This window comes from Pimephales promelas, chromosome 8, assembly GCF_988280905.1.
Source record: "Pimephales promelas chromosome 8, fPimPro1.hap1.1, whole genome shotgun sequence".
Lineage (NCBI taxonomy): Eukaryota > Metazoa > Chordata > Actinopteri > Cypriniformes > Leuciscidae > Pimephales > Pimephales promelas.
This window is the reverse complement of record NC_142776.1, coordinates 24,068,602-24,083,715: the sequence shown is the minus strand read 5'-3', so window position 1 is coordinate 24,083,715 and position 15,114 is coordinate 24,068,602. Positions and strand designations below refer to the sequence as shown.

Genomic DNA, 15,114 nt, shown 5'->3' with positions numbered 1-15,114 from the left:
TGACTGAAATTCAACTATCTGCAAAGTATATATATGAATGATTTGAGAATCGCTCTACACATCTGGCTGAGGTTGATATGGTGAAATGTTATCCGTTCTTTAAATTCCAGCGGTTTTCAGGTTTTCTAAGTAATGCATAAAGCAAACTGAAAATATTGAACACAGTACATCATGTTCTCATCAATTCTCTCTTTCTATTAATTAGAAAAATAGATTAATTCTAGGGAAGACTGTTTTGGGCATAACTGCATAAAGCGTTATTTTGAGAGAACCATAATAAGAAACCAGCTGGCTGCTTTCACCCAACAGAACCAAATAATCTTCAGCCCAAAATAAATGTTCTGCCTTAAACAACTCTAAACCACAGGTCAGACCACATTATTATGCATTTTAGCTTTAAATTACATAAAAATATAGTGTTTCACACAAGTCCTTTACACACAGAACATCTCAGAATGTACAAAACCATTCATTCCCTCGCACTTGGAGTTCACCTCACATTCTCAATATAGGCTTTCTCTCACCTCACTGTTCAGATGTCATATTTGGCACACTTATTGGAGGGTCCAGTGCTTTTCTGAGGTTGACATATATGCATATATCTTAGTAAAGCCCCCAGAAACCACACTTTTTGTTATGCTCATGTCCTGTCTGTGCTTTTGGCAAGTTTTGCAATAACATGCAAATTCAGAAGCAAGGTATAAATTCAAGAGATTTATAGGCTGTATCTTGAATGTGTTCTTGGTTAACCCCCAGGCTGGTTTGGGTTTGAAACACCTCAAGCCCCTTTTGATATAACCCACAGGCGTACTTTGAAATATCAGGGTAATACTTCTTGACTTTAACGTAAACTGGATAGACCCATAAACAGGACTTATAGCCATATATACCCATACTGTGCATTTATATCAGTTTCAGGTCTCAAGGACATGCTATAGTTTTACATGCACCAGAGTCAAATCTTAAAACATGGGTTCAATGCCAATACTAATATTTATTGATTTTGATATATAATATTCAAGGCTTGTCAATGGCAAATGTTGACATTATTTACAATGAATGTGAATGTTTAATGTGTTTATTATATTAAATATTATTTACAGCTACTTTTGTGTTCAATGATTTAAATTGAGAATGTATTTCAATTAGGCTAAATAATACAGAATTACTTAAGGCCTAAATAGATTGTGCTTTTCAGGAAAAAAAAAGTTTCTATTAATGCCCCTGAACAAAAAAAAAAAAAAAAAACCTAAAATAGGCTAATAAAATAATAAAACTAATAATAAACTAAACAAATACAAATATTATTACTTTTCTACATTCTTATTTTATGGCGTATCATAAAAATCCCCTTTCAAAGCGAATGTCTAGGCTACTTTGTGATAAAACAGGGTTAAAGTCTCAGATCTGTGCAATTAATTTTAACTTGGTGTAAGACAGGATTTGTAAAAGTTTGAAGGCTAAATGGGAGGTTTTGAATGCTGTAAATAGCCTACCACAATCTAACAAAACAGGAGCCCCTGGGACCCCAATCTCAATTTTACAGGATTAAATCCAAATCCAGCTGCTCTGCAGAATCCATGACGGTGTTTGGATGGCGCGCCTCCTGCTTTTCACTCCTATTGTGATGCTCCGGCTCACACACACACGCACGCACACACACTCACTCTCGGCTCTCACACTCTCTTTACCCAGTACGAACAACCAAAGAAACTAATGCTGCCCGCTTTACCAGCGTTTGAGTTTTTGAAACTATGCCTTGATGCAACTTAGTAACCCTTCTGGAGTTCGGAAAGTGGGAGAAGTGAAAAGGGAAAGTTGGGAAGTAATCGGTGAAGTTTTTCGCTATTCCCGTGCAGGAGCGCATCGAGGCATAATGGCGAGTCGTGCGCGGACAGGATCTCGATGCTCTCTCGCGGCGTGGAGCACACAACCCCGATCATACTGGAATAACCTGGAGCTTTCAAAGTGGAGCCTAGTCGCCCTGTGTGTGTTTGTTTGTGGTGGATTTTGTGGTGCGGATAGTGAGTTTTCGATCCTGGAAGAGGCTCAAGTTTTGGCAGTGCAGATGAAGAAGCTGTCTACTCAGGAGCTGGGTGTTCTCACCATGCAGGTAATAAACAGCCTTTTAAAACTTCAGCTTGTGTCTTTTAATGCACGTTTGTAACGTTACATGTATTTGTTATATTCAAACTGAGATTATGGCTTGGTCTAATTATCTTGAATTACTTTGAAAGTGAGATAAAGTGCACGTAATTTAGGATAGAATCCTGTACTGTCATAGCTTTACTATTGTGCATTTCTAAATAACTACATTGTTTGAATTGTTAATAAGATGTAAAGACGGTTCTTTTCAGAGTTATTTACATTTTAAAACACGCAGACAGTCCTCACAATCACATGGTTATTAATTGAATTTTCAGTCATGCTTGTGTGCATTCATTCATTTAAAGGCTTTATATGATATGAATGCAAAAACTAGATTTGAAAGATTCATTGTTTATTTTCTTCGAGTACATTTGTCCTCATTAGAAACATCTGCAGTTGCCCATTCTTACATTCAATGTATGACCATTATTTGCATTTTATAAATGACAATGTGTACATTTATTTCACTAGTCGTGTTGTTAGGTTTGAAAATCTTTTAAAAACTGGAGTGTAGTTTCCTTATAACTATTTTTTTTAAAATATGAATGTAGGGTGTTGTGTGTTTAGGTCATTTTATAAGCAAATATCCTTTATTTAAAAATAGATAAACGTCTGATTTTTGTAAAGACAGCTCAATATGCACTACTATTATTTGGCGACACCAAAACCAGGCAGATTACGTGTAGGCCTACATCGTAGTGTGCAAAATTCTTGCAAATTTCACGCCAATTATGCTCTAGTCTAGTCTTGTCCTCTAAAGTTTCAAACTCGACTTACAGATATTATAAAGCATAAACATATTCCTTTAGCAATTAATTACGAAAACAATTTAAAGTGTGTTTTCGCAACAAATGGCAAATTTGTTGTGGCGCAGTGTGTGATGTGTTGATGTAAACGCGCGCACTTCAGAGGGAGCGCGCACAGAGGTGGGCAGTAGGGGGTCAGAACCAAATGGCCTCTTTCATCTGTGGCATACTATACTGCTGTCCTAGCTCCTCCTTTTTCCTTTGTCACACTCAGATGTTTATAATCTCTCTTTCTCTCTCTGGACTGGTTGTAAATCAAATTAATGAATTTATACGTAGTCACATTTGTATTTAGTCATCTAGTATGTATTTAGTTATCTAGCCTATCTGCTTCCAAAATGTTCATTAAAAATGGATTTTTGTCTGTAGGCCTATTTATCTTACATGCTTCACAATTAATGACCACTGTTTCATGAAAATATTTTAGGTGTTAGGTGTTAAATAATCTTTTTTGTGTTTTCTGTAATAATTTTCTCATTGCTGCAAACATTCCTGTCGTTTCCTTATGTAAGATGGGTTGCTTACATAAATACTTGATACCACCTGTTAAGTGTACTACTGAGTGTTGTAAATTACATTTCAGCTTGTGTATATTTGCTTTTTTATTTGCACTATTTTCCGTCAGGCTTGTCTGAGCTCTCTGTCCTTTAGACTGGTTCCTGTGGTTTAAGTTGAGGCTATTTGAATTGAGGCCTCCTAATTGAATAATGATGGTAATGCTGAATCCGTGTGTGTAAAAAGTAATAGAGACGGCCAGACGGGTTCTCCGTCCTGTCTTCCTACATCAATGAACATCATCGGTACAAAAAACTAATAGCTTGATTGTCATTGAGAAAAGATTGTATAGTGAAAATTGTGCTGTGGTCATTGGAAAATCGAAAACATTTTGGTGCACCAGGAATTTAAAGAGATATTTCAACCCAAAATGTACTTTTAGTCATTTGCTCACCCATTCCAAACATGTATGACTTTCTTTCCTCTGTGGAACACACAAATAACATTTTGACATTTTTGTTCAAAAGTCAGTGTGATCCAAAACAATATTGGATCCCATTGATTTTCATTGTACGTACATTTTAATTTTTCCACAGGAGAAAGTCGATCAAATATGTTTGGAACAACATGAAAATTGCCATCGTTTCATCACCCTTGATTTAATGGATAAATAAGGACTGGCTAATTCATTCCTTGCATCTTCATACCACACAGTGATGTTTAGATCTCGATTTTTCCTCCACCGCCTGCATGGTCTAGGAAGTAATCAGTCTTTGTGCTGGATTCATCAATGGAAAACAGTCCTGGTTTGAAGGACATTTCATAGTCTCTGGGTGGGATGATCTCTGATGAAATAGCCCATTGAGACAGAGCCATTGCAAATGACCCATCCAGTTAACGACCATCCATCAGCTCACGGCCACCGGGGCCCCTTCAAAGAAGTCCAATCTCATGGGGGCAACCCCCTCCTCACTGCTGATTGCTGAACTGGTCACGCATCTACAAGTTCTTTAGCTAATGCAGTTACAGTGGACGAGTGTGTAACAGTAGGTTGTTCGTGAGGCGAAGGCTTTTTTTCGGTCATGCTTAATTAGCTCTGGGTTATTTTGTTGTGCTGACTGTCCACTACTCTGTGACTGACCTTTGGAACTGCTCTCTGCTTAAGTGAACACACTCGTCTGGGGGGAACAGCCACTGGTCTTGATCAGATTGTGTAGAATTACCTAGTTTTCTTTGACTTTGGTTGAGGATTTATTATGACGACTCAGTGTTGACCCTTGCAAAAAAGTACTGTGGCTTTACCATGGTACAGTGGATTCTCAGAAGGTATTACTCGGGTAATTTGACATGTCTTCAAACTAATACTAATATACTATGGTATTTTTTAGGGTACTTTAAAGAATACCATGGAATTATTGCATTATATGTCTGTTTTTAGTGATCACTTCCAAAAACAAATAGAAGAAAAAAAACACATGGCACTTTTTTGGTCATTTAGTTACAATGTTTCCTTATTGCTGACCATATGTGGACTTTGGGGTCATGGACAAATTTTGGGATCAACTGACGAAATAAACAACAAAAACAATTACCTGCTATGAAATTAGTCGAATGCTACCATTCAAAAGTTTGGGGTCGGTAAGACTTTCATGTTTTTGAAATAAGTCTCTTATGATCATCAATGCTGTGTTAAATTTATTCCAGAAAGACAGTAAAACATTAATTTTGTGAAATTTCATATACACGCGCTAGGGGTTTCATCAACTAGTCGACTAGTCAACTGTCACAACCACTAGTTGGCGCTGTTGGCCTTAATCGACTAGTCGGAAACAAAATGATGACATATATATATATATATATATATATATATATATATGAAGAGTTCAGATGCAAAAGCCTCTAAGTGCCATTTGAAATTTTCTTCTAAAATGATCATTTTTATCAAGCTTGTATATTTAAAGGAGCTAAATGCAAGTCTCTGAGTTTTTGCAGAACTACGCCCCCTCTGGCGACAAGCGAAACTGCAACCAGAGCTGTGCGCGTTCATGGAGGAACACACACACACATACGCACGTTTGCACGAGCTGTTCATAACTAAGGAGCATCAGCCGCACACTGTGCGGCACACATCTTTTGTTACAGTCATAATGAGGTAATACAGTAATAAATCTGCAAGTCATTTAAAATATATGAAAGGAAATGCATTCGAGTAAATTACACACTTGTGTAAGAGGGGGAAACGGGGGTAGTAGAAAACTTCGGTTTTTGTTTCCATCTATCTCCCTGTGCTTACTGTATCCACTTATGATTGAATTATTATGGAAACACGTTCAGTTATCACTTTGTATAGGCTATGACCCGTTTGAGCCCTAGAGACGACCGGAGATCTCTCCGTTTGTTGAAAGCTTCCCGATGTTGACTCTCGTCTTATTCCGACGCCTGGCACTGGACAGACAGAAGTTTTATTTTCTGTCTCACGTGGAGTTTGCGTTGGGGTTTGTAATGAGCTTCAAGCCGGTCTCTTTCCGCGCCATATACAGATTTAATGAAGTGCACGTCACCGAAAGCAACAGATATGAGCTGGATTTTATTAATCATCGGCTAATTTCAAAATCAGCAAAGACAGCAATAAGAGAGATCGGCAACAGAACTGGTAAGATCATTTCATTTCTTTACTTTTAATGAAGATGGTAGTGTTAAGCGTCTGCGACTTACTTTCACTTTGATTTGCGATAGATTGCGGCGCTTGATGAAGGGGCTCAGCTCAGCTGCTCAGGTGATGCGCGTCGTCATATATGACTAAAATATCATGACATATAGCTTGGTTTCAACAACCAGATGCATTTACACTTGTCCAGTTTCGTCTGGAATACGGCACAGACCACGTCCTCAAGTGGTTTGAGCGATCGAATTCAAATCCGTCTCGAATGCGTTTCGGAGGGCATTTACACCCTGGTCTTTTCACGATCGAATAGCTATCCGATCACAGAAGACACATGAAGTGACCAGGTGTAAACAGCCCCTTTGAATCCATCGTCTACTTTTGTGGAAAGCTGACTAGAGTTGTGTCGCTCGAGTTGTCTTCTCTGATACGGAGAACGGCGGCGAATAGCTACACGAACCTGCCAGACATAGCCAGGCGAGCGTGAACGCGCATGACGTCACGCCCAGTCTCAGATTCGAGCCCGAATCCCTCTTATATATTTCACTGTACAGGGTTATAGAGGCGATCGCAGTGATCAAAGAAGGGCTCATTCAGCCCATCAGGCGATTGTTTAAGCATGTATGGGTTAGAAAACGGCTATTTTTAACATGAAAAGTTGCGCAATGCACCTTTAAGTTCAGTAATTTCACTTAAATGGCAACTAAGATTACCTATTAATTGTCATTTAAGTGAAATTACTGAACTTAAATATACAATCTGGGTAAAAATGGTCATTTTAGAAGAAAATTTCAAATGGCATTTAGAGGCTTTTGCATCTGAACTCTTCATATATATATATATTTGTGAATTATCCCTTTAAGTACAAGCTGCAGTAATATTTACCGCATTTTCCGCACTATCGCACTACTTCCGCACTAAGGCGCACCTTCAATGAATGACCTATTTTAGAACATTTTTCATATAGGGCGCACCGGATTATAAGGTGCATAAAATACTGCTGTCAAACGTTTGACTGGGTTTGCGTTATGCATCCACTAGATGTGCTAAAGGGAATGTAGCGAGTGCGCGGCGCCGGAGGTGAGGCCTTTATTTAGTAAGCGTGAGCGCGCTGGGGCGTGCATGTAACTTACATTCGCAGCCTGACTCATGTGAGTATTCAATGTGCGGCGGCTCGCTGACAGCAACAGCTGGCTGTTTTGAATGAGGCGACCCGGTTACAGTGAATGGGGAGCGCTTTATGAACATTCTGTGACGCGCGTCTGTTAAGAGTGAGCGCTCGTAAGCGGGCACATAATTTACACACGTAACCTGATTTATACGAGGTTGAACTGGCCGTGTGACAAAGCGGGCATAAGATGGACCCGAGCGTGAGCAATTGATCCATATATAAGGCGCTCCGGATTATAAGGCGCACTGTCGTTTTTTGAGAAAATGAAAGGCTTTTAAGTGTGCCTTATAGTGCGGAAAATACGGGTACTACTGTCGCTTTTAGACCAGCACGCGACGTGTTTCATATAGACGCATATTACACCATATTTTCTCTCAAATGTTTGCTTTCACTTTAGACATAGCCAATTCTGTTTATGTAAACATTGTGTGTATTTAACAGTATTAGCATAATAAGACTCGAAAGATAACTTTAGTTCGGTATTCAGGCGCTGTTTGACAGGCTTCTAGTGCCTGTGACCGGCGGGGGTAGAACAGCGCGTGAATTAAATGTTTAACCGGCAAGGCTTATGCAAATAATGAACTTTTGTGAATTGCAGTGTCCCGTACCTATTCATTCACGTGTGATGTGTAGGCTACGTCGCGTTGTACAGTTGAGACAGAGGCGCCAGAACTGAACTGATAGAATGCACTGTAACACGATACTACGATATTTCTTCAAAAGCAGATCGTGGAGACATATACTATTTGTGATACCGCACACCCCTAGAATAAACCATTTAACGACTAGTCGACTAGCAAAAATCAGTTGTAAAACCCCTAACACGCGCACACACATAGATACATGCATATTTTTGTATTTTCATATATTTTAAAAATAAATTAAAATTTCAGCTGAATAGGTGCTCAAAAACATTTTTACACTATCAATGTTGAAAAAGTTGTGCAGCTTAATATTTTTGTGTAAATTGTGATATGGTTTTGAATAGAAAGTTCAAAAGAACAGCATTTATTTCAAATGTTAATCTTTTCTAACATTCATATCTTCTGTCACCTTCTGAATGTAATTCAATTTTGCTGAATAAAAGTATTGCTAAAAATATCTTGCTGACTAGGGCTGTGAAACGATTAATCGCATCCAAAATAAAAGTTTGTGTTTACATAATATATATGTGTGTGTGTAGTGTGTATAATCATTTTGGATATATAAATACATACACACATGCATGTATATACTTTAAATATATTTATACAAAATTAATATTATACATAAATATAAATATTTTATATATTAATAACACATTTTTCTTAAATATATACATGCGTATGTGTGTATTTATATATACAAAATAATTATACACACTACACACACATATATTATGTAAACACAAACTTTTATTGTGGATGCGATTAATCACGATTAATCGTTTCACAGCCCTATATTGGTGACCCCAACATTTTCAACGGTAGTGTATATAAATGACAGTCAGAATGAAAGGAAAATAAAAATAAAAAAAACTTTTTGCATTCATATTCATGTGATGTAAAAATAAATGTTTTATAAAATGTTCTACTGCTTTAATACATGCAAATGTACACATCAATTATTAATCATAAAATCTCATAAATATTCATAAATGTCATTCATTAAACTTCAGTCGCACCACATGACATTTTACAATCTTCTTTGATATCAGGACAGTGTATTGCTTGTGTGTTTAGGTCTTTGAGTTCACTGCTCACTCTCACACACAAAAATTCACAAGTCTAATGCCACTGTCTCCTGAGTCCTGAAGTGTTTTGCGTTTCTGTAGCACTAGCAGTCATTGAGTTAAAAGCGATTCCTGCCTTCCTCCTCCAGCTGTTTGATTCCAATTAATGCCGACTGCAGCAGCAGAAGAGTCGCTCTTTCGGTTTCTCTGTACACGTTGCCCTGTCCTCCCCCCCATATCTTTTCTGCTTTATATTTCACTCTATTGTCCCTGTCCTTTTGTCCCCTCACCGATTTTTCAGTATCCTGTTGAAACCACTCCCAGACTCAAGTTAACAATTTAAAGGGAGCATTCCTCGCAGTCCATCGCAGCAAAACTTTTGTATGCTTTAGTTGGGCTTTCGTGAGGGGGGGAAAAGGGCCACCCCAGCAGTGCTTTCGCCGGGTATCACCATGGTAAAGTAAACCTCGGTGAAGCCATTGTGCCGTATTTTTCATTCACTCGAAACTTCACCAAGAGGGCTTCTCGTTGCATGGTTAGGATGCGCTTGTTATTGAACGACCTAGTTAGAAAGTCTGCTGTGTGGAAGCTTTTGAGAGGAGGTCTTTCATTCACAATCTCCCAGAGGCACCCCCCCCCCCCCCCCTTTTTTTTTTCTCTTGGAGAAGAGCCCGCCTTCTGTAGTGCCTTTATTTACCAGGAGCTGTAATTAACCGGCCTTATTTAATCAGTTTGGGTTCTTTCTCTCACACACACGTAGCGAAGAATAGAAGCTTCATGGGAACTGGCCTTTGTGCAGCGCTCAAAAGGTTCTTTCAGCAAGTTCCTACAGGGTCGACCTGGGATGGGACATCGGGCCTTATCACAGAGTCTTCAATAGGGAGGTCTTCACACACCCTACCCTATCCCAAGGGGGATGGGGTTGGGAGACCATGGGCCCCACTGTGCTCTCAGAAGTGTGTCTGTGTTGGTGTTTGTTGGATGTCTATGCGGGGTGGATTGGTGCTTGTTCTCTGCAACCTTTGTTTTTTGGAACTGTGATCTCCTTCCCCCTCTCCTATGATACGGCCTCACATTCTCAGAGAGATGTGAAGGGCCCTTACTGCATTCACACCAGACTGGTTTTCATTTCTGCTTCTTTTCTTTTCAAACTGACGGCCCCCTCTCTCCAGGGTCCAGACTGTTCTGATGACCCTCTTGTTGTTGTTTGTCTTGAGCAAACGGAGTAAAAGAAACTTATAGGATTGAAGAGTTGGTTGTCAATCAGATCTGTAGTGATATTTAACATTTGATTATTCACTTACCCGAATGCTATATTGAAAGAACTAGATGAATTTTTTTTTTCATCTTTTGTATTTGTTTGTGCTATGCTTGTAATTTGCTTTGGTTCTTATTTGATTATTGAGTGTTCACTTTTATTTAATAATGTTTGAACTTTATATTAGGTTTGTATTTTTTACTATGGTATTAGAATTGGAGTCAAGAATTGTGAAATTTCACTGATATTTAAAAATTTTGTGTCATCAAAAATGCATTTATTACAATTAGGGTTGCAAAGGGGCTTAACATTTCCGGTAAATTTTCTAGAAACTTTTCCAAAAGTTTCAAAAAATTTCCCAAAAATTCTGAAATGTTTCTGTTACAATGGTCATCAACAAAAACAAGATGTTTTTGTGGGTGTGTGTGTGTGTGTGTGGCAGGGTGAATATATTTTGGGGGGGAATTAAGATATTTAATTTTATTGATATATTCTTTTATTGTGTATTTCATATTTGTATTTCCCATTCAGACATGAGCAAATCCAATTTTTTACTGGATTTCACAAAACAAAAAACAAAAAAACAAACAAACACAACAACAATATTTTGCTGTCCAAATTTCAACTTCAATTAAACCAATTTGAATCTGGCACAAAAAATTAGTTTCTTTGCCAGTCTGAACAAAGCCTGTTTTAGAGATGGGACAGTTTCGTCGTGAACCCATCAGGGTTGTAACCCCACTTGTTTAGTTTTCCCTACAGCTTTTATCTTCACTTTAAAAGCCGTTGATGTAATCTTGGAGTAGTTCTCTCTGGTCATTATTGATTGTTTACTAGGAATGTGCATATGGTTGTTTTTTCAGTGTTTCCAGAGACTCATGAATTATGTATTTAAGGAGCTATTTTGATAGGGTATTGAAGTGTCTGAGGCAGAATTGTTTCAGCGTGGGAGGAGTAGACGCGGTCTGAACAGCCCTGAAATGACAGGGTGAGGACACTCACTAACAAGCCAAACCTATTCACTGTGACTGAATGAACTCCACTTCAACAATCCTCAACACTTTGATCCCATTCAGACCTGCTGTTAGCATCCATCTCCATCTTTTTTCTCTAAGCTGTTCACAATATTAAAGTGCTCACCTAACAAACACTCTGGGCATCGATTATTTTACTTAAAATGCTTGCGTGAAGCGGCCCCATGCCAGAGCCTGTTTTATTAGTTCCAAAGAGCAACTATGAAAATGTTCTAGGCTATTTTGAGAAAATATGGCAAAACTTGTATTCTCCAACAGAGAGGAAGGAGCTCAGATAGAAGATGGATGTGTTTATAGATTAGGGGAGGGAGGATGAGAGCACCTACTGTGTTTGATCAGGGGTCACTCCCTGATTTAGAGATTAAAGTGGATCCATAAATACAGAGGTCAGTAGTTTGCATCCCATCCAGACCCCCTCATGATAACCTTTGAGATAAGAGGGTAGATGGGAATTCCTCTTTGTGGCACTTGGGCCACATTTCCTTTTTTCGTTCATGAGAGACATAAGACAGTTAGACCTGTGTCTCCATTAGTATTGTATGCTTTTGTAAAACTTGTGCTAATACTTAAAGGGATACTCCACTTTTTTGGAAATAGGCTCATTTTACCACTTAAACAGTGTTAAGTTTTACTGTTTTCGAATCCATTCAGCCGATTTTCTGATATAGATGAATATTAGTAACCAGACAGTTTCTGGTCTCATTGACTTCCATAGTAGGAAAAATATATACTATGGAAGTCAATGAGACCAGAAACTGTCTGGTTACAGAGATAAATATCAGAAAATTGGCCTAATGGATTCGAAAACGGTAAAGCTCAACTGTTTAACTCTGGGGGAATGCAGGTAAAATGAGCCTATTTCCAAAAAAAAAAAAAAATGGAGTATCCCTTTAAATATCACGCTAAGACACATGTTTTGTTTTATAAACATGTATTTTTATTTAATTATTTAATTATAATGATTGTTTTTGGTGTGTTTTTGTGCGTTCGACAAACTTTGCTGTCTGCTTGCACTCTTTTAAAGTTTATTTGAATATTTTAATTTAAATATGTTTCATATTTAAAATTTTCTCCCTAAATTCACTTAAAATGGGTTTTACATTTTTTTTCTATTTTAATATTTCATTATTTTAATTTCAATATTTACCATTTTTTTGGCCATAACGCTAAATTTAAATAATTATCAGAGCTTATCACAACTTTGTGCCTTTATTTTTTTACAATATTAAAATTCTAGTTGCTACAAATAAACTGATAAGTTCTGTATTCATCATCCAGCCATCAAAAAAGTTGAATAAAATCTAGATAAAATAGCAGACCTTACTAACCAGTCACTGATTGACTAGGAGTTGGTTGTCCTTTTTGGTACTTTTATTGTTAGTGTACAGGTAATTCTTCTCTCATTTATTTCATTTTGAAGATTGGCATCCTCTCTTGCCACCCAAGAGGAAGCAGGAAATGACCTAAGATAGTGTCTGAACTTTGAATCTCTCTCTTGCAGTGTGTACTTTGAAAGATAAAAAGAACCTTGACTCTGAGGCCACTAATTGGCCGACATAAAGGAGCGTTCTTACTTTGAATGTGCGATAGGAAAAGGAGGAAAGCTGCTAGAGCAACAAGCAGCAGCTGTGTTTTGCGATGACTGTCTCGAGCTGGGCTGCTGCTTGCCAAGGACAGATATTTTATCTACCCCAGACCGACTGGTAACGCAACACCTGCGTTAGCCCAGCAGATGAACTTGGGTGTTAGGCACAAGAGTACATTTCCCCTCAATGATATGTAAACATAAAAAGGAATCAAAAATAATTTTTATTGGCCACGATATCCAAGTTGCTGCTTAACATTTGTCTGTGTGTGGACTTTTTAAGAGTGTGCTTGCCTTGGACTATTTACGAGCATTTCAAAATAGCTAATTCTCTTCTGTTTATTGATTCGTGTTCCCTAGAGACTTCATAGAGATGTTGCAGTGTTGTCTCAGATAAACTGCCTTTGTCTTGTGATTGCTTTAACAGTGGGGACCAATTTACTGCTTGTTTTACTACCTGTGCCTGAGAGAAAGAAGAGGGCCAGCTTGTGGGAGAGAAAGAGAATATGTTTGTGCTCGATGTTTGCATGTGCACTTCTCAAATCGTGCCCGGTAGCGGTCCGCTTGGCACTCGTGATGGTGTGTGTGCGAACTGGTCCAGTGCCAGCGTCTCTTTTACAGGAGTCTTGGGGACAGCTCTTTGGGTCTCTGGTGTCTGCTGAAAGGAAGACTTGTGTAATGAACAGTTCGGAGCAAAGCATGGTGGGAATGCAGGTGTCTGATGGAGGCACTTATAGTAATGTGCAGTGGGCTCTACTTGCACGTTGACTCCGTTGAAAGGTTTTATATGGGGTTATTTAGAGTTTGTTATTTTCTGTTTGTAATACTGTGGTATGGTTGTAGTAGTGCAAGTGGTTGTCCACACATACACTCACTATAATTCGATGGATTGGGGTCAGTAATCTTTTTTTAAACTGGGTAAATAAATTAGAAATCAAGACTTTTAGACTTTCAAATAAATGATATTCTTTAAAACTGAGTTCTTCAAGAAATGTATTACATTTATAGCAAAAATATTAAGCAGCCCTTAAGAAACTGTTTTGATAACATTAATTGTAATGCGAATTAGATTTTTTTCTGAAGGATCATTGTGACATTGAAGACTGGAGTAAATACTGCTAAAAATTCAGCTTTACCATCACAGGAATAAATTACATTTTATTTAAAACAGAAACAGTATGTCAATTTATATTTAATATTTAATTTATCACTATCATCTGATATTAGATTTTTGTATTGTTTTTGCCTGTAATATTTAATTAATATTTATCGGTATAGCAATGGATAATGGTAGTAAGTTTAAAATGCACTTTTCATTCTTTACCAGTGTTAATATACTGAGAAATACTTTTTTTTTTACTTAATAATCATATGAAATGGGAATATAAAATAATATTAAGCCTGAGCAAAAGGAATTGTGAGGCCGTAACTTTGACGCTTCAAAAAGTTCATAAAGTCATTTTAAAGAAATTTGTCTTTATAATTCCTTGTGAAGCATCATAGTTTTGGTGGAATAGCGTTTCAATGGAGGAACAGAAATCTCTCAGTTTCATTAAACATATCTTCGTTTGGTGTTCCGAAGATGAATGGACGTCTTGGTACAACATGAGGGTGAGTAAATAATGACAGAAAATTAAGTTTTGGGTGGACGGTTCCTTTAAATTCATAACTGACTTTGAAGACCAGCCAAGCGGGTTCTTGAGTGTTAGGTCTGTTGGTTTTATTTGTAACTTGCTTTGCTAGTGCTGTGTTGTTTTGAGTTGAGTAACTAACTACTGTTGACATCTAGACCCAGATTGAAAATAGATGATTGGGTTTTGATTGGGTGATGATGTTATAGATGAATGATATCCTTGCTTTATAGCTGAAAGAGCCAAAGAAAATGGAAAAATGAGATACTTGTGTTAATCGCCTTTTTGACGTGATCGCATAGGCTTCATAAATCTGCAAACAGCATTTGATTCAGCGTGATATCTCCTATTCACTTTTGCTGCAAGACTGTAGATTTCAACCTGATAATGTCTCTATGGCTAAAATCTATTAATTTCAGTGTTATGTCTTGATATACTTCAATGAGTAAGTTTACTTTACCGCAAACCGGAATCAGACCTTCAACTGTTTTTGAGTAGGATTTGGCAAATCTTTCATCTGATTTTCAACTCTGTTTGGGTTCCTCAAAGAGGATTAGTTGAGTTTGTTTGTTTGCAATGTCTTCACTTCATAAACCATTATGGATGGTGCCAA

The 15,114-nt window shown here is 37.7% G+C and overlaps 1 protein-coding gene across 2 annotated transcripts in view; it reads left to right on the top strand.

The window, feature by feature from the left end:
- Nucleotides 1-1,648: 1,648 nt before the first annotated feature.
- cachd1 (cache domain containing 1) overlaps nt 1,649-15,114 on the top strand; it is a 78,082-nt gene continuing 64,616 nt past the window's right edge. For both annotated transcript variants that reach the window (XM_039691648.2, XM_089134204.1), the window contains exon 1: nt 1,649-2,113. In XM_039691648.2, coding sequence (XP_039547582.1) covers nt 1,763-2,113 — 351 coding nt within the window. In that variant the 5' untranslated portion in view covers nt 1,649-1,762. The remainder of the gene's footprint in view (nt 2,114-15,114) is intronic.